This window comes from Achroia grisella, unplaced genomic scaffold, assembly GCF_030625045.1.
Source record: "Achroia grisella isolate CSIRO2021 unplaced genomic scaffold, CSIRO_AGI_Agris_v1 utg109, whole genome shotgun sequence".
NCBI lineage: Eukaryota > Metazoa > Arthropoda > Insecta > Lepidoptera > Pyralidae > Achroia > Achroia grisella.
In genome coordinates this window covers 9807053-9826751 of record NW_026712573.1, presented here as the reverse complement: position 1 = coordinate 9826751, position 19699 = coordinate 9807053, and the positions used below count along the sequence as shown (strand labels likewise).

Genomic DNA, 19699 nt, shown 5'->3' with positions numbered 1-19699 from the left:
CATATCTTAATCTCTTTCGCGTTTCCCATTTTTCTCATATCCGCGTGATTTTAAATCCTTACCCCTGACAATTTTTTACTGTACCAATGAATTAATGATTTTCAAAACTACGTGTTATTCGATTACAATTAAAAAAAATACTATAAAGAAAAATATATCTTCTGGCAGTGTTAATATGATATAACTTTATTCATTTAGAAAAAATATGAAGAAATAGCAATTCTATTGGCATAAAAATAAAACCGTCAATGATAGTTTCAGATAAATAAGATTCATTATCACATATACTAATAATTTGGACTTTCGTCCATCATAAAATTGTCTAAGCGTATTTTTTGTCTCCCGTAATGAAATATACTTTAACTAGAGTGATCTCAAGATATAGATTTAAATAAATGCCGCACATAATGTATACTACTGTGTTTCTTAAAAATTAACACAAAAACCTGTTCAGCATTGCTAAATTTCGACTTGCAGAGATATATGAAAATAAATCTAGAAGTATTTAGAGGTTGGAACAGACAGTCTTACATGTCGAATTATCGAATCAGCTTAGCGCGAACTTTTATAACTTATGTTCAATACAGAATCAGCCAAGTTTCTTAGTCTTTCTTCTTGCCACAATTCGCAAAGAGCTATAACATACAAATATTACTAAAACAATAACAAACAAAAAAAACCATTCTGTTAATGCGTTGTACAACTGGGTCTATTTTCTATTCAATTAATTAGAATCAGAATTCTTCTAAATATAATAAAAACAACTAATAACTAGCGTTCGCTTTTTTGTATACATTTGTGCAACACCTATTTATACATCTACATATAAGTGAAAGGATGAAGAAATTAATTCCCACCAAGAATTAAATAAATATAGCTTTTAAGAAACAAACTACCGCAATAGGAACTAATAGGGTATTTGATTTTGGTAGTACTGTATCATGTCATAAGTCCTAGTTCTGAAATTGAGGAACGAATTCCGAATGACGGAGAGCATGAACGCCGCCGCCTCCTTTTCTGTCGAGTTGGGCGCGAAACGGGAGCGAAGAAGACGAATAGTCTGCCCACGGAAACAGGGCAAACCTGTGTCTAACATGAGCGAGACCATAGAAATTATCGCTTCTTGGTACGGTCTGTGAATAAAAGATTAATATGAATTAAAATTCGGTAAGCAAATATTAATTACAGCTGTTCAAGATTTCGAAACAAACTCGCATATAACAAGTATAATGTTGTTATATGCGAATATGTTTCAAATGTATTTCGAGATTTTGGTAAAATTGTACCCATAATAAAAATAATTATAATATTATTTAAGAACCTTTCATGTTTCGACGCTATTACCAATGTCCTGGTCGCGAGTAGAATGACACAAATAATATTTCCATTTTATATCCCATTGAAATAATTTTAAATATGGGAAACTCTATGAAAATAAATAAAATGTGGTAAGATCCCGTGATTTTTTGTAACTGCATGTATAAATAATGACCGCGTCAAATTTAATACAGTAATAAAAAAAGTTAAGCTCGTTCAATTAGAATTAAATTATTATTTTAAAGTAATTTACATATGTCGTATCACAGTAATTAAGTTAACACATTATATCTAAAGTTTTTGCTTTTTACAATAATTGTAAAAGTAGTTGTTGTATTGTTGGTCGCTCAAATAATATAAATATATAATATGTACCTGACTGCTAAGAAGGCTTGCACGCACAGCTCACAGAACCAGCGGAAAGGTGGCGCTTCCATCTTGCCACCCATCACCATCACCATTTCGTCCGTCAATTTGATGTCAGGCTCGAATCCGAGATTGCCTCCCGGTGATGATTCGAACATGAAGCCAAAATCTATAATAGTATAATAAGTAGAGGTTAAAAAATAAAATTAATATGGTCTGCATTTCGAATATGCGTCTTTCGTATACAATAGGCAGTAATCGCTCCATAAATCCTTCCTAAGATTTTGGAGTGCATTCTGCACTAGCCCCCAATCATTTGATATAGCTGAAAAAGCCAGCTACGGCCAACATCATTAGAAAAGTTAGAAAATATTACGATATGTCTATGCTCCCGTGAAACATGATTACCTAGTGCCGGGTCCAATGTATAACAACTGTATTAAGTAAGTTAATCAGTTAACATAAGTTTGATATAAATATATATAATAATAAATCACGTAATTTTGGTTCTTTCCATTAGAAAGTTTCTAGTTGTAACTACCGTAGGGAGATAAGTTAATAGAGATTTTTTTTCGGTAAAATATTTATATATTATAGTATAAAACATAATTACGCTATAGATATAGATAGATTACCTATATGTATGATATGTCCATCCGTGTCAAGCATAATATTCCCGTTATGCCGATCTTTAATCTGCAGCAGGAATCCGATAACGCTGTATGCCGCCATCGACGTTACGAAGCAACGTCTCGCAGCCTAAAACAATTTTATATGTAACTATTTAGAACACCAAACTGGCTATCCATCTAAACGTAAGTGGTAACCGTCGCCTATATACATGGACGGCATAACAAACAAGCTCTTCATCTTAATAATATTAGTATAGATTTGACAAAACGGCAACTACTGTCTATAATTTAGATGAGTGATAAATATTTCAGAGATAATTTTAAATATCTCTCGGTATAATTAATATGTAATATACTAATGATAATAAAATATCTCAAGACAATTCACACATTGCCATGTAGTCCCAAGCTAAGCAAAGCTTGTTTCAGAGGCGATGGACAACTGATATAAATACATAGATATTTTTCTACTACATACAAACAATAATACTAGAAAGAAAAAGAAGTGTAATAATATAAACAAAACCAAACAGGATAAAATAAAATAAAATATATATATGAATTCAACGTTTTGTATCGTGCGAGAATCGAACCCGCGACCATCGGAACCGGTACGGAACGGAAACAATGCGGTGTGCTAAACTGCTAGACCACGAAGGTCGTCAATCATATTTTTACGATCTAATGTGTTATTTTTCTTATAGGTCTCTCGGATCCTTTATTATCAGTACATCATACCTGAAACTCTCTGGTCGTTTCGTCGCCATATTTCTTAATGAAATACTCATACATGCCGATGTCTGTCTGTCGTCCGAGCTGATCTCGAGACTTCGCATTTGGCACGCATTCTATTACACCACACTGTAGAAATATTATTATTACACTTTATACAAAACCGACTCTAAGAATCAGAAAGGTAGGACAGTTTATAAACATGTTATTGATAAAAAGAATAGGGTAGTTTTTAGTTAGATATTTTTTGTTACTTATAGTACATGCTGCTATAACCCTCAAAATTCGGATGAATATGTTACTACTATTTAGCGTGTACTTAGATAATATTATTTATATCGTTAACCGGGTCTTAACACGAATAATTTTATGGTAAATAAAGTTATCTTCTCTCTCGACGTTTCACAATATAAATAATATTACTAATATTATAAACGCGAAAGTGTGTGAGTATAGATGGATGGATGGATGTTTGTTTTGTTTGATTCACGCAAAAACTATTTCTGACGGACAAACGGATTTTAACGAATCTTAACAGTAATTTCACGCGAGTGAAACCGCGGGCACAGCTAGTGTGCAATACATACAAACGTTTAAAAATATAATTATCATATAAGTTTATGATTGTTCACATTTTCCGTATGTTCTATTCTATTGAAACCATACGAATAGTACATTATGACAAAACTTTGAACATATATTACGTCAATTGGATACTCACCCCAGGTGCTGTAGCGACGACTTTATAAGGGAAAAGATACAAATCCAACCCAACTTGTTGGAATATGTTCTTGAACAGTGATATAACTTGCAGCGCGAGCATATCTTGTCGCACGTCATCGCCCACTTTGAATAAAGCCGCTTGCCATGTCTCCGCTGCTATTGATGTGTATTTATCTTTGCCTTCCTCCTGCAATTTTTTTTTAAATTATTTTTCTTGTTTATTCATTTTCCAACACGCTTATTCAAGTTATAATAAGCAGCTGTATAATAACACTTATTATTATTCGCTCTGAAATATATTTTGATTTATAGTGGTAACATATGTAAATAATTTTGCGCGTGTTGCCATAAATAGAGAAATTAGGTACAATAAATATTAGGTAGGGGTCAACAATTATATTTAACATTTTTTGCAGCATTAAAGTATTTTCTATTACATCTCGGCTAAATATTGTCGGACGATGCTGTATGTACAACATCTCTTTATGTCTCTCGCATGTTTCACAAATAAATAATCTTGAATCTAGTAGTGTAATATATTAACGCATTTACAATGGTTCAGGATTCGATCTCGCTCTATAAATAATTATGTGTTATAGATATAGGTTGGAAGTGCCTCTGCTAGTCTACAAACGAATAGACTAATAATGATGATGTTTTCTACTAACCGCAGGTGGTTCTTCCCCGGATGCGACGGCCATAGCGACAGATTCCATTTCCGCTATACCATACTTGCGGACTCTGAACCGAGCTAAATATGGCGCCTTTGCCGCACTCTGCATAGGGGTACCTGAATACATAGAAATGGTATAATATTTGATATTTTAAACGACTTTAAAAGTAGCAAGGGGATTGTTAGTAATGTGGACTAATGATTCCATTGCTAGATACATCAGTAGTGTAAAATATTAGATTGACCTCCACGCGGTTCCCCCTGGATAACTGACCCGACCTTATGCTCATCTAATCGTCCTCCAATGGTGTCTCGCCTGTGCAAACCTAATGGTTTACACATATAAACTATGTTATGTATTTGTGTTTAGTCGAAATATAATTAATTTGAACTAAAGTCAAATATCACACCAAACACATAATTATTAAAACGAATCACGAAAAGTGATACTTCCTTTTTAGACTGTCGAATAAACTGTACACTTACCGCTTTTATAATCGATATCTACAACCATTGAGTCAGGATTTGATGGTAAATAGCACCCAGGTTGCACCTGTGAATTGAATATATTTATTACAAGCTGAAACTGTAACTTCATATGCATATAACCCCCCATATATTTGTTGTTTGTAAACAAAACACTAAATTAAAAAAATAAAAGTGAAAATGACCACAATTTAAACAAGGTAAAACATACCCAAATTGGTTTAGCCATTTCTGAGAACAGCGTGCACAAACGCTCAGATAAACAAACAAAAATCCTTGTATTAGATAGTTACTACATTCATAAAGAAGTTTTCCATAATAATTATAGAAATTTGATATTTCTTCAATGTGGGCAGCGATATGTTGCAATTTTATTATATATATATAGAAAATAAAAAATATCTTCTTTACATAACAAAAAAATCGTTTTTCTATTACTATACATGTACAGCACACTGACCCGCGCAACTTCGATTTTTCATTGCAGCTCCGCTAATAATGGTCGTAGCGTGATGTCATTATAGCCTATGATACTCACAAATAATCCCACATATTTACAAATTTAACCTCTTTATAATATTTGAATATACTAAAATCATGACCTCTAAATTCGTCTGAGAATTCATTACTTTATGAGTATTGTATATATAGCATTATATATAGTTTATTTCACTCTGGAATAATATGCATTTCAAACAGTGAAAGAACTTTACAAATTGGTTTTAGAGCAGTTTTTCCCAATAATTTTAGTTCAACCTTAGCATTCCTAAAATTCTTATGTCTAAGTAACATTTATAATATTAAAAATTGAATTGTTCACTTGAGAAACTTAAGTAATAGGTTTTAGATAAAATCAGTAGGAAATTGTTAATGAAACAGTAAGTAAATTTTCAAAACATATGGAAAATTGAAATTCACATTCCATATAATTTTAATAGTGTATTTTCGAATTGCCCCCCTTAACAATCAAATTGGTACCCTGTAGGAAACACTGTTCTATAGTTTACTTCCAGAAAAACCGTTCTCTGTCGCTACTATATTTATTACTGACATCCACAGGTGATACTTGTGACGATATTATTCTATGTTCAGACAAATTGCAGAAGAACTCTAAGGAAATACCTATATCAAGCAAAACAAAACCTTACCTTGATATTCTTCAGTGCCTCCAGACACGCCCTTTTCCTCTCCGCGCCCTTCGGGTACGGTCGTATGATGCCACTTATGTTCGTGATTTGTCCGAAGAAATCGAACTCCCTTTCGTAGAAAGCCTTAGCCGGACCAGACAACGAGTCCACTATTGACTTTATTAGACTTTCCAATATATCAAACAATGCCGCTGAAAAAAATATATACCACAGGTACATATTTGGTCTAGCAACATTGATAATTGACGTGAATACATTCAGATCAATTATCAATGTCATATTCACGTCAATTCAATAAAAAATCAATCAAATCCATCCATCCATCAATTTGGGGTGGTCAATAGTTGAAGTTGTGGTGAACGCAACAACTGACATGCTATGTTATTTCGCTAGGTATATTGGAATTCAACAATAGCAAGGGCCTCCCCCTAGCTCTGTTTCAAGGACTAATTTACATTAATTTTAGTGATAACAGATTTTCTATGGTTCTGATGCGAATCCAGACCCGTAAAAAATTAGTTACATGCTGACGGCCTATTTCACAAGAACTGACATAACATTACTTCCCTAGGTATAATTGAATTGAACATAGTAAAAGGGGGCCATCTCCGTCTCAAGAACTAATTTAATTTTACTGATAAAATATTTTTATGATAAATATATATATAATGTAATTTTATGGAGTCGCAAACAAGCTGACAGTCCATTTCAATGTCTTAGTTCTGCTCCCAGAAATTTCACTGCCTTACAAAACAAGCTGTTTGGAGGCTTAAATAAGCGAAATAGAAGTGGCCCAAACAAAAGAGTTCATTCAAAGTCTACCTTGATAAAATAATTTATGAATAGTACTCACTATCTTTATTGTGCATCTCCTCATCAGTATACAAGTTTGTATGCATGTTCCATATGAGTTGGTGAGCCACCACTTGCGATTTCTTCGCTAGAGATTTAATCAGTTCCGCAACGTAACCCATCTGTACAAAGTTAGAAATAAAATTAATAAGTATTTTGGATAAAGAAGACAAGAAGTTCTAGAACAAAATTGTGAAATCTAATGAAGGAAGTTTAGTGTGAGATTGCAGATCGAGAGAGAACAGAGTGGGATCACTCTGTTCTCTTTGTTTACGTCATAAAACCTAACCTTAAGATACATATTTTTTTATATACAAACATTTTCATATTTATAACAAAATATAATTATATTATATAGAAGCGACTTCGCATTTCGATATATAAATATTAGATATCAAAACGCATAGTCGATACCGTTGTCTGTTCGCTTAGATCTTTAAAACTACGCAACGGATATTAATGCAGCTTCAGCAATATATAGTTATTCAAGAGTAAGGTTTACATGTGCACCCGTGCGAAGCAGGGGCGGGTAGTAATATAAGAAGGTGTTACCGTGTCGTGCCGCAGCGCCTGCACCAGCTGCGGTATGTAGAGCAGCACGGCCGAGGAGGGGTAGGAGGTGAGCGTGCAGACGGCCGCCTGCGCCGACAGCGGGTGCGGCGGGTACTGCCGGCTGAAGTACGACAGCGCCTCCACGGGCGACACGCGCGCCCACGTCACCATGTGCACCAGCTGACAAAATACCCACAAACTTACACCGGTCTTCTGCACCTCCCTAGGGAGGTGAAGATTGGGACCTCAACGCCCGGGTGGCTGGAATTAAGCCTCCTAGGTTGAGTAATAAAATTAAAATACTTACTTGGGGATTTTCATTTATTTTTGTTTTTTTATGTGTTTTTTATATATACTTATTATGATGTATCCGTTACGTTTGGGGGAAAGGGACTGTTAGTAATGTGAACTTATTACTCCATCTCTAGCAATTTACCATGTCGTTTTGACCTTCACGTGGTTGAATCACAAATCAATAAATACAATATCAGATAACACTGTGGCATACACTTGTTGTTTTTCAATTTTGTTACAGGTTTGTTATACATATTTAATGATTTTTTTTTTTATTGTATTATAATTTTATTATGCTGAGATATCCAATAAACAATTTATCGATCTATCTACAACTCCCAACAAAATTTTCGATTCCGTTTATACCACATTTACCGGAATATAAGAAAGCTCGTTTTGAATGTAAAATCTAAAACCAAGACTAATAATCGTACTCATGAGCAACGAAACAATTTAAGAAAAATACCTAAAAAATCTATGCTTTTATTAATATATACATAAAAAGGTATATCTGCCTGAAATATGAATATTAATGCGTTTAGTATAAAGTTGAATATACCTCGTGTGCATCATTGAGCAACGTGTCAGTGGTGACTAGATATTTAAGAGCTTGTGGCACATGACACACTGAAGTCGGATGCGCTTGCACTTTCCGTCTCATTTCTACTACTATACTTTCACTCTTTAATCTGTAAATAAATACACAAAATGTATAACAATAATCAGAAAAGTGAATTATGATAACACTGTATCAAACAGTGGCACTGTTTCTATTTATAATCAGGATACGAATATTTTATAATATTTTCTTTATACAATGAAATATTCATATCTCAACTCGAAAGTTTGTCTATCTGTCAATTAGACCTTTTCAAGACTCATCGTATTGAAATTTGGAGAAGTTAGACATCAAAAGAAAGCTGACATATTATTTTTGTATTCCAAGTTTCAAACTCTTTTGAAGGCACTCATAAAAAAATTGTAGAAAGCAATAATTGTCGATGAAAAATAAATAAAACAACAACTCACCTTTCAGGCAAGAATACGGCTAATGTCGGACTGATATCCCACGCGAACTTGGCATAGTCCCGCCAAGTGCGGTCTGTGTTCGGTTTGGCACGCCAAGTTGCTATATTGTCCTCGCCCGGTATTGCTTGCTCGGGCCGGCTATGAGGGTTGTGCCAAGTTACCAGGAATTCGATTTCTACAGCCTACAAAGTGTAATAGATATGTATTGAAACATTATATATTTCAAAAGATGTAACAATTTTCCGAATAGCTGCAATACTTCAAAATAATAATCAATATCAAGGGACAAACAATGTAGTCATATTTTAGTGAAAAACATTTAATAACAAATAATTTATGTCCTGTCTTTATTTTGTTATTTGTATACTGCAGTTACAAATAAATCATTAATATTTTGATAAGTTACATTATATGTTAATAATAAAGTTTTCTCCCCTTAATTACACTGAACAGAACTTGAGCCCATTCTGGACAACCTCAAAAAAAATTGTGTCCATTTATATTTCTGTCCGTAATGCTGATGCAAACAAAAATATATATATATTGAGAGGTATCGGTAAACTCACCCCTTACGCGTTGGATTAAAATATACCCAGCGAAATGTGGGCAAGTCAAGTGTTGCGTTCACCACAACATCGACATTTGCCGAATATTTGTTATATATGAACAATTCTTAGCCTTACCATCAACTCGAGTATGAGATTTCTTTTCTTGACGTAATCTTTGACGAACGTGTCCTGTGATTTGACGGGCGGTTTCACGCTGCGGTTCGACCGCTTGCCCGCTATGCTGCCCGCTCCGCTACTCAATGTCGTCGTCGACATTGGAACCTGACAATAAATAAGTAAATAAGTAAACAACAATACATACAGCTCCATATAATAACAAACTAATGTTATGCGTTATTGCATTATACCAATTGTACATAATACAAACTTTGCTTAGCTTGGGACTAGATGGCCATAGGAATTCTCCTGAGATATTTTTTTTAATATATGAATATAGGTGAGTTAGAGTACCGTATTAATTTAACTATTGTTTTAACAATATTGTAAGCAAAATTTTTACCGTGTTGATCCATCCGGTTGTCTGTCGATTGCCAATATCACTACTATTGACAGATGAACGATTGTCCGTCGGTGAGTTGGACGTGTAAAGACTTTGCTGGCTGCTCACACCGCGCATTAATTCAAATTCTGGAAGAAAAATGCCAATCAAATCTCAATATATTGGTGATCTGATAAATTGTAGCAATAGTCATATATAAAAAAGAACAACCCCATAAATATTTATTTATTTATTATAAAAATAATAAGAAACTAAGTGGGTACACTAGCACTACGGGAATTAATAGCGCAGACGACTTTATACAAACATTACATCGATAAAAAAGATAATTTACTAAATTGCAGAATAAAAGGTATGACATCATAGTCCTCTGGAATGGCTAGACATTAGTAGTATCGCAGGAGTACATAATAATAACAGGATATAATAATGTGATATCTTTAGTGCTGTTCATGTATATAAGAAACAGCTTTTCCAGTAACATTTATTTATTATATATTAACTTAGGAATAAACACTGTGTGGAGACGAAGCTTATGCTCCCGTGCAGATTAGTCGCAGTGCGTTGGAATACTGAGAGGTTTTAAAGAGTAAAAGTCCCACAATATCCGGTAGCGCCCTCTCATAAAGGTGGCCGTTTCTGTTTTGAACATTTACCCTCGTAAAACAAAGGAATAAACACTCACCACCAATATCACTATTTTTCAGATACTTCTTATCCGAATGCAGCAACTGCCAGAACTTGATCAACGATATTATATCCTCCCTCAATGCTCCAGAAGTCTTGGCGGGGGATTGGAGGCCCCTGCAGAAGTAATCTAGACATGTGCTGTACACCCGCTCCCTGAGGATATTCCGTGCTAGCGAACGAGGAAGAATATCTCCTTGGAGAAGAGATAATCCACAAGATAGCAGTCTGTAAATGTAGATAAACATTAAGGTGTATTGCTTAAATAGCTCATTAATTTTAAATCATTACAAGATAACCCAATAAAAGTCATAAAGACGTTTTAAAATGTTACGTTATAAAAATAGTACTCACTTAAAACGAACGCCGACTGCTTCAACATGTCTATTTATGTGGTCCCTTACATCGCCTACTGTAATAGGCAGTGTTCTGTGAAAATATAAAAAACATATAATTGATATGGAACCATATTTCTAATGCTATAAAGTTCAAGTAAAATAAGAGAATAGTTACAAACCTGTGGAGCAAACTGGCCAACATCTCGACTTTCTCTAAACTATTATATTTCGCCGTTTCTGCAACTTCGCATAAATATCGAACCCATACTGCGTGTGCTGCAACGAATGGCGGACGAGGTTCCAACTTCGATCCTGAATGAATACAACAAAAAGTATATTAATAGCAAAAATAAACAAGTAACAGATCATCTAACGAAAATTAAACACTTCAGCATTATTTTATTAACACGTGACATATGTACTTATAAATTATTTTGTCTATGATTGTGAAGTTGTCTATCGCGAACTGTAAAAAGCATATTTAAACAAACCCCATATTGAACGTATATACATTGCCGATCATTCATGACTAATTACCAAAACTAAAACATAAATATCTACTAGCTGCTTAATTTAGTAGTCTCGGCTGTACCTGTATAAATAGCAAAGTCGATCCATAAAAGTAATACTATCTGTGACTGTAATTCTTAAGTGATACCTTCATAAGCAGCGAGAGGGCTGATCTCTTCCACCTGCTTGGAGAACAGTCCCATTTTCCTATCGACGGTACACTGCCAGGCCGCGAATATTTCCTGTAGCAACCTCAATTCGAGATCCGGCCGAGCGGTCGTCAACCACTGCCAGCATTCCACAGCTGTGGTCACGGCGTCCTCTGTGAATATCTCTACTTGGGACCACGCTGCAAACAAAATACATATTCATTGTAAATTAAATATAATAATTTAAGCATTTTAAAAATACAAAATGTGGGGTGGGGGGGAGGAGGTTGTTAGTAATGTGCACTAATGACCCCAATTGCTAGCAATTACCATATCGGGTTGTCCACGACGCAGCTTCACCTGGAAATCATCGCGTTAAATTCGTGAATTTGCCACGATGGGCAAAATGAACTGCTGGCATCAACTCCGAGAGGAACAACCCCCGAGTTGCAAGATTTAAGCCTCTTAGGGCGAGTAACAAAATACCTTAACCTAACTTAAGAGGTAGTGCCATACTTGGCAACACGTGACACGTCCGCTACAGACACTCACCGACAGAATGCAACAGTCCCCTTGCAATCGGCGCCGCGTTCGCTTGTGCCGGCTGGTGACGTGCGTGTACTAGAAGCGCTGTTGCGCGCCATAACGCAGCTCGATGAGAAGTTTCACTGCCGCCGCTGCAAGCATCCTTAAGCGCTGTATGCAGCCGAGCACCGACACGCCATATCGCCGCTTCACCGCCACCTTCCGCAAACACAGCTCCAGTAATCTAATTAGGATAATACAATATGTGTTAATTATATAATAATATACATATAGTGTCTGAAACTCAAATTCTGATGTATATTGCAGGCTTAAGCTAACATGCTTTAGTAAACCTTAAAGAGGTGGTCTTTAATGTTTACTAAAGAATGATTAACAATACAGGATATTAAATGTAAATAATTGTTATTATAAAAAGATTTATTTGGATGGATAATAGAGAGGGCATTTATATAATTGAAACGAGATAGAGAGAGACAACTGCCAATTGTCTATTCTGTGATCAAAGTCAGTAGAATGAATTTAAATTAACATTAAAATAAATTTAATTTTTAGTTGCTCGAGAGGCGACTTTATTACTATACATTTCTATACCTCCTTACGGGGAGAGATCCATGCGCTTCGATGCGTGAAATATTAGCTAAAAGCAATATATATATACAGACCGTAAATAACTATATTACAAAAAATATAAACATCACTACGATATATACATAAACGTTTAAGTCTATCTAAGCATCAGTTACCTACAACATACCACAATGAGCACTGGCTGAAAAGTTTTCAATCTGTAATAACGTACTATATATACTACAAAGTGTTACAAACCTGCCGAGCAAACTGGCCAACATCTCGACTGCTCTAAACTGCTATATTTCGACGTTTCTGCAACTTCGCATAAATATCGGACGGAGTACTGCGTGACGCAACGAATGGCGGACGAGGTTCCAACTTGTCCAGAATGAATACGGCGCGTATATTAATAGAAAAAATAAACGAGTGGCAGATCATGTACGATTCAAACACTTCAGCATTATTCTATTAACACATATGTACTTATAAATTATTTTGTCGATTGTCGCCAGCGCCAAAAGCACATTTAAACAAACCCCATATTGCCATATACGTCGATCATTCATGACTAATTACCTAAAACATAAACATCTCATGTTACTTTATATTTTATCCATTCCATTATTGAATTGATTCATATTCTCCGATTAATTATATCAGTGTGCAACAACTACCTATACCTAACAGAAACTATATAAAGTTAAAAACCAACAGAATCGATATAAAACCAAAGACAAAGAAAACGGTAACAAAAATGGCTACAAAAACATATAGCAATCATCCATGTGTCTATCTATGACTGTAATTCTTAACTTCATGATGTCGCCTTGAAAACTAGCATAAAAATACACAATAACAATAATATACAAAATAAGTAGAAAAGGTTTGTTTTTTATATCCGTTAAAATAAATACAAAATATAAAAAAAACATTTCAAAATTTCCAATAAGTACATACCTGATTCAAATATTCTTGCAAATGAGATCGTGTAGACTGAGGTGCCCACTTCATTGCTTCTTGTACTATTCCATGGCAACGATCAGCGAAATCTTTTACAATGGACTGCAAACAAAAATTAAATAATAAAAATCTGTTCATATTTTAAAAATCAATTATAAGCCATGGATGTAAAAATCAGTTTCGCCGCTTACCTCCTACCTTCCAACACAGTCCAGTAATCTAATTAGTAATTATGTGTTAATTATATAATAATATACATATAGTGCCTGAAATTTTCATGTATATTGCGGCGTCTGCTTTAGATTTGCATCTAGTTCGAGATTAACAATAAATATTAAATGTAAATAATTATTATAAATAGATTTATTTGAGGATAATAGAGAGAATATAATTGAAACACGAGATAGAGATAGACAACTGCCAATTGTCAAAGTCAGTAGAATGAATTTAAATTTACATTAAAATAAATTTAATTTTTAGTTGCTCGAGTTTATTACTATACATTTCTAGGATAGGGGAGAGATCCATGCGCTTTATGCGGAAATATTAGCTAAAAGCTATATATATACAAAAAATAAAACTATTTAAAAAAATACAACAAACGATATATACATAAATGTTTAAGTCTATCTAAGGTTTAAACATACATTCCTAATGTTAATACTTGGAATAAACCTAACATTATTACGAATCCAGATCTAACAGAGGACTACTTAGTACTACAGTTAAATCGTTCATTATGTATTCGCCATACAGAAATCAGTCACTCATGTTACTGTCACCATACAATTACATTCCATTTTACCAGAAAACTGAAAAGATCAAAAATAATATTAGTTCAAAGAAAAATGTATAAACTAAAAATAAATTTATTTCTATTTATCTAGGTCTTCATTATAACTATTTCATTAATATATAATATTTATTAATGTACTATTTTTTTATATCCGTTAAAATCAGTTTTAAATTACAAGTAAGAGTACCTATTCAAATATTCTTGAAAGGAACGGCGAGATATTTTTATTGGATCGTTCGAATGGTGACTATTTTTAAAGTCAAATGAGTGAAAAAATTAAATAATAAAAATCTTTTATATATTTTTATTGTCGTAAAATTTGCTTTAAATATTTTTAGTTAATATATTTATAATTTAGTTAAAATATTTTTCCAAAAACTACAACTTACAATAGAATTTTTAAAATGGAGTTTGTATTTTTGCATTTAGACCACTGTTAAACTAGGGGCATCGCAGGTCTAACTTTAGACCATAGACGAATCACGATTTAGAGATAAACTTCATTTTGTAATAAGGAATACATTGGTGAATGGTTTATTACTAGTGCTAAACCAGGTTTATCTTTTTGTAATAAGGCCGTTATAGTTGATATAAAGGTTCGTCAAAAGGTCCCTCCAAGGTTTTCTCACGAGGCTATAGCCTGGGATTCCTTCAAGAAGGCTACATTAAGGTTTCTTAAGGGTCGGCAACGCACACGCGACACCCTTGGTGTTTCCAACGTCCATAGGCTTCAGTAACTATTTACCATCAGATGGGCAGTATGCTTGTTTGCCACCACCGTAGTAGAAAAAAATATAAGTGCGGCAAAAAATCAACTCAAAACTTTTTATTTCCTACCAAAAATTCCATACCTAGTGGACTTTATAATTTTTGGAACTAAAATTCAAAACGTTTTGTTTCATTCACTACCAAATATAACATCGCGTACTATTTGTTCACTATATCTGCTATCAAACAGTAAATTTATTAATATTATAAACGCGAAACTTGGTGAGTATGGTCCATCCATACTCACCAACCTGTTAGGTTTTTGATGAAACTTTACAATAATGAAGCTTATACATCAGAATAACATATAGGCTAAAAATTTTAGATGAAACCGCGTGCAAAGCCAGTGTACAATACATTTCCAAAGTAATAACGATTATAATAATTCCCACTCACCCGACAATTCCATAAGAGATGCGGGAACCTGTCAACCAGTCCTGATAGCCACTTGTCCGCTACCCGTCTGATCTGCTTGTGTATATGATTGAAGTTCACCAGCAGGAACTGCGCGTGACCTTCCAGTTCCCTCTCCCTGGACTCGTCCTTCACTTTGTCAGACATTACATCCAGAAACTTTTCGAAAACTTTGTCTCCAACACTGTGTATAACAAACAAACATAAATAATAAACAATAGTCTTCTTGTGTTCTGTTTATTCGCAATCAATAACAGTACTATAATTAGATTGGTAGAAGTCAGTGCGTGTTTGCAGTCCATTGAAGGGACAACTCTTTATTTAATGAAGTTCTTTACCAACTTCATCATATATGTCCTTTTTACGCGTTTTGGGCGGAATAAAAATAGAATTTATTGATTTTTTTTAAAGTATTTAAGTAAATATCCTTTTCAATGATTACCATCTGTTTATCCATCTTATTAGTACATAAAGTACTTTGTTGTCCATTTTAGTAATAATACTCTTTATTGTGCATAAAATAATATTTACAAAAAAGAACTTAATATAAAATTATGCTAACAAAAGGCGGCCTTATCGCTCATAAGACAACCTAGAACCTGCAACCTTATCAATTTTAGATGATGATTACCACGTACCACCAGATGAGACTCCAGTTTGTATGCCATTCCTGCCAGTACATGACTATCTGGAATATTAGGAATATACCTACTAGTATATATATTTTATTAAAATCATCACATACCTAGCTACACATTGCCACATGCCGCTTTTGTCTTTTTGTAACGCTGTATCACTTAAATATTCAATAATTGGTTGTAAACTTGGCTCTGGAGAGTTGCACACTCTGAAACAAAGAAATGCATTACATTTGGATGTATCAAAGTACAGTAATTGTTCACGTTACAACTTGTGTACCGAAAATCCACACATCGTCGATTAAATAGAAAAAATGCAGTATTCAAAATGTAGATTTTTTACAAGACAAACATTTAAAGTTTTTTTTTTATTTATTTAAATTATGTTTTCCTTTAGTTTTAATTTTACACAGAAGTATTATATATCATTTTAAAAGTATTTAGATAGTGATTAAGACGGCGTGGTTAATTTAATTGACTTATAAAAAAGTAGGCAATTCTAGCTTCTAATTTTGAAAAATGTTCTTTTTCTATTTAATCGACAACATATATAGTAAATGTGTTATTTTGATAAATTTACTTTAAAATAATAAGTATATTTTTTAAAGTTATCATTCAAAATAAAATAAATATATAAGTAATTTATATATTTAATCAAACTTTAAAGTGCTTTAATGTAAGTTTATTTCAATAAATTATTTTCTATTCTATTCTATATTTACCTTAATGTTTCTAACCAGTATACGCTAAGCAGGTACATACAAGGCGCGAATGTCAACTTGTTCACCATAACGGTAATATCCGCCGGGTGGTCCAGCAGATTCAGTATCTGCGTCTTTAATTCCTGGAGTTCATTCAGGGACACCGAGTCGTTCCTCACAGCGGACGTGTATTGCAGTTCACGCATTTCCGAACGCAACGACGTTTGAGAAACAAGGTAGGGTGATTTGACGGCTATCTCTTTTACACCCGTGTACCATTCTTGGGGCCATAAACCTGTGAAGTATTTATATAAAGAAAGTATATAAATATATCTATCTATACACAGTATACATGTAACAGTATCGTTTATTATGAAACCTATTAAAAGAAGCAATTATTATTTGTTTTTTCAGGAAATAACATGAAATTTCGAACATATATTTATAAAGTAAAGTATCTAAGAATTTTTTAGAATATATGTAATTCAATATATGTTTTTTATAATAATTACATATAATACATTCATTATAAGTAATTCAATAAGATCCTAAAATTCTTCTAAATAACTCAGGTTTCTTATAACAATAATTTTATACATCCGATTACAAGAAATACCATATAAAGAATTTGCAATAAAAACGTAGTATAGATTTTATGATTACACAATGGAGTATATATAATTAATTAAATGAAATATTCACTCGAAACTCACTCAAAAAGCACAATCTATAAACCTACGAATAAAAATCTGAGAGGAGCCTAGACAAGATGCAACTTCTATTAATCTAAATCAGTTTGTTAAAGTATTGGACTTTAACAAACTGATTTGATCTGTAATTTTATAAACATAGAATACAATTTTCCAAAATTTGTTTTTAAATAAATAGTATAAATATAAAAGCAATTAAAATTTCGATGGATTGAAAACTTTTTAGTAGTAGAAACGTTGCATTTTGTCGCCAGGCACAGAATATAAGAAATGTATATTCGAAGCTAATCTGCATGAAGATAGTTTGCTACTAAAAATTTCAACTAAAGACTGGTAAATTCGTATATTTTATTCAGTACCTTTAACTATATAGTTATAGCAATATGAATCAAAATATATGGCAAGGCTATAATATTAAATTTTATGTCGTATCGTCACTTCTTAGTTTTTCTATTAGAGTTTAACTACGGTCTCAGGCTGAAGTTGAAATATAAACGTACTTGTACATTATACTAGATAAATACAAAATTAATCTTATTTCGATTCCCTACAGGTAACTTTTACAATTAAATATTAACAAGTATCCCACATATTCAATAAAGTACTACCTCAAATATAATTCTTATATTCTGTCAGATATAGAAATACCAGTATATAGATACCATGATAAACTAAAGTTGATGAACAGTTATGAATACTTCATCATCATCATACATTTAAATATGAAGAAGTAAAAATACTAATTTACCATAACATAACATCTTATAGGAACATATGGCTACTGTAAACATAGGATTGTTATTATTAGACAATAAATAGGATATCGGCAATAATGATCTGTTCAACAACTTTTGTTACTAATTGTACTAACAACGCAGTACTACACTCGACCTATAAGCATGGTCTCAACAAAACAAAATATACTTTGTACAAAACACACACTACAAACTGTCAAATGTTTGTTCAAATATTTATTCACTCAACCAACATTACATTAGGGTGAGCATTCACATGTAATGTAACAGTTGAAAACAATCACTGCATACCTGAATTTTGTAAGTTAAGGCTGGTCACGTACAGTTGGTTAGTTGTCAGGTAGCATGACTATGACTAACGTTGCTATTGGTCCATTTAGTTACGCCGCTCATCACCAAAATAGGCGAGCAATAACAAACATTAAGTACATTCGGGCAAACAAGAGTAACCATTAACCGACTGTATGTGTCCACCCTAAGAGGCAACAGTGACAACAAGAAAGTACGACGTATTCGTTAAATTACATGAAAATTATACCCTCGATCTATACACACCTTTAGAATCATATACTTGATATTGTCATGGCGCTATATTCACTAATCTCTTAAATTAAGAATATACTTATATTACATTTTAGTTATTAAAATAAGTATGCATGATATCCCGCATATTAAATTTTTAAAGCAAAATAATATATTATTGGTTACAATAATCTGCATTTTAATATTTATGTAGTATAATACAAACATTAAAAATACAAATTTCAACCTATTGAAGTATATTGCCCATTATAAAAAAAGTGCTGTCACTATTTTATAATGAGCAATATAGCCATAAAAGCACAAAACACTTCAAAAGCTAAAACAGGTTTATTAGACATTTAACAGTTTTATCTAAAGATGCATATGAAAATACAAGATGTTTTGCAGTATGTGTTTTGGTGAAATAACATGAAAAACACGGAACTCCTTCATTTAGTAGTTAGGTAAAAATCGACATAAATTTGGCAAACTTTCTATAGAACCAAGACAGTATAACATTTTGATTAGTAAAGGAACTATCAACAACTCTCAATGTTTTGATATCATCCATACGATATGAAAAAGGTATTATAGTAGAGTAGTAGAGTATTTATAATTCTTTCCTTTTATTGATACTAGAGTTAAGTTAATATAACACCATAGACAAAGTAATTATTATAACAAAACAACATTCATCTAAACTCTAAAAGCATCTTTACTCACGCTTTCGCATGGCTATAGGCATGGCCATAGAAGAAGAGAC

At 33.1% G+C, this 19699-nt stretch overlaps 1 protein-coding gene across 1 annotated transcript in view; it reads right to left on the bottom strand.

Moving 5' to 3' along the window:
• Nucleotides 1–3: 3 nt before the first annotated feature.
• The window catches only part of LOC131844147 (phosphatidylinositol 4-kinase alpha), a 41077-nt gene continuing 21381 nt past the window's right edge, over nt 4–19699 (bottom strand). The window contains exons 13-35 of the mRNA XM_059192950.1: nt 16971–17244; nt 16356–16457; nt 15593–15794; nt 13630–13734; nt 12109–12325; nt 11556–11756; nt 11077–11209; nt 10914–10988; nt 10558–10787; nt 9873–10000; nt 9488–9634; nt 8805–8986; nt 8335–8464; nt 7482–7661; nt 6931–7051; nt 6078–6268; nt 4930–4996; nt 4439–4560; nt 3769–3957; nt 3054–3176; nt 2319–2442; nt 1693–1852; nt 4–1133 (exon numbers count right to left, since the gene is read on the bottom strand). Of these exons, the coding sequence (XP_059048933.1) occupies nt 908–1133; nt 1693–1852; nt 2319–2442; nt 3054–3176; nt 3769–3957; nt 4439–4560; nt 4930–4996; nt 6078–6268; nt 6931–7051; nt 7482–7661; nt 8335–8464; nt 8805–8986; nt 9488–9634; nt 9873–10000; nt 10558–10787; nt 10914–10988; nt 11077–11209; nt 11556–11756; nt 12109–12325; nt 13630–13734; nt 15593–15794; nt 16356–16457; nt 16971–17244 (3629 nt within the window). The 3' untranslated portion in view covers nt 4–907. The remainder of the gene's footprint in view (nt 1134–1692; nt 1853–2318; nt 2443–3053; nt 3177–3768; nt 3958–4438; nt 4561–4929; nt 4997–6077; nt 6269–6930; nt 7052–7481; nt 7662–8334; nt 8465–8804; nt 8987–9487; nt 9635–9872; nt 10001–10557; nt 10788–10913; nt 10989–11076; nt 11210–11555; nt 11757–12108; nt 12326–13629; nt 13735–15592; nt 15795–16355; nt 16458–16970; nt 17245–19699) is intronic.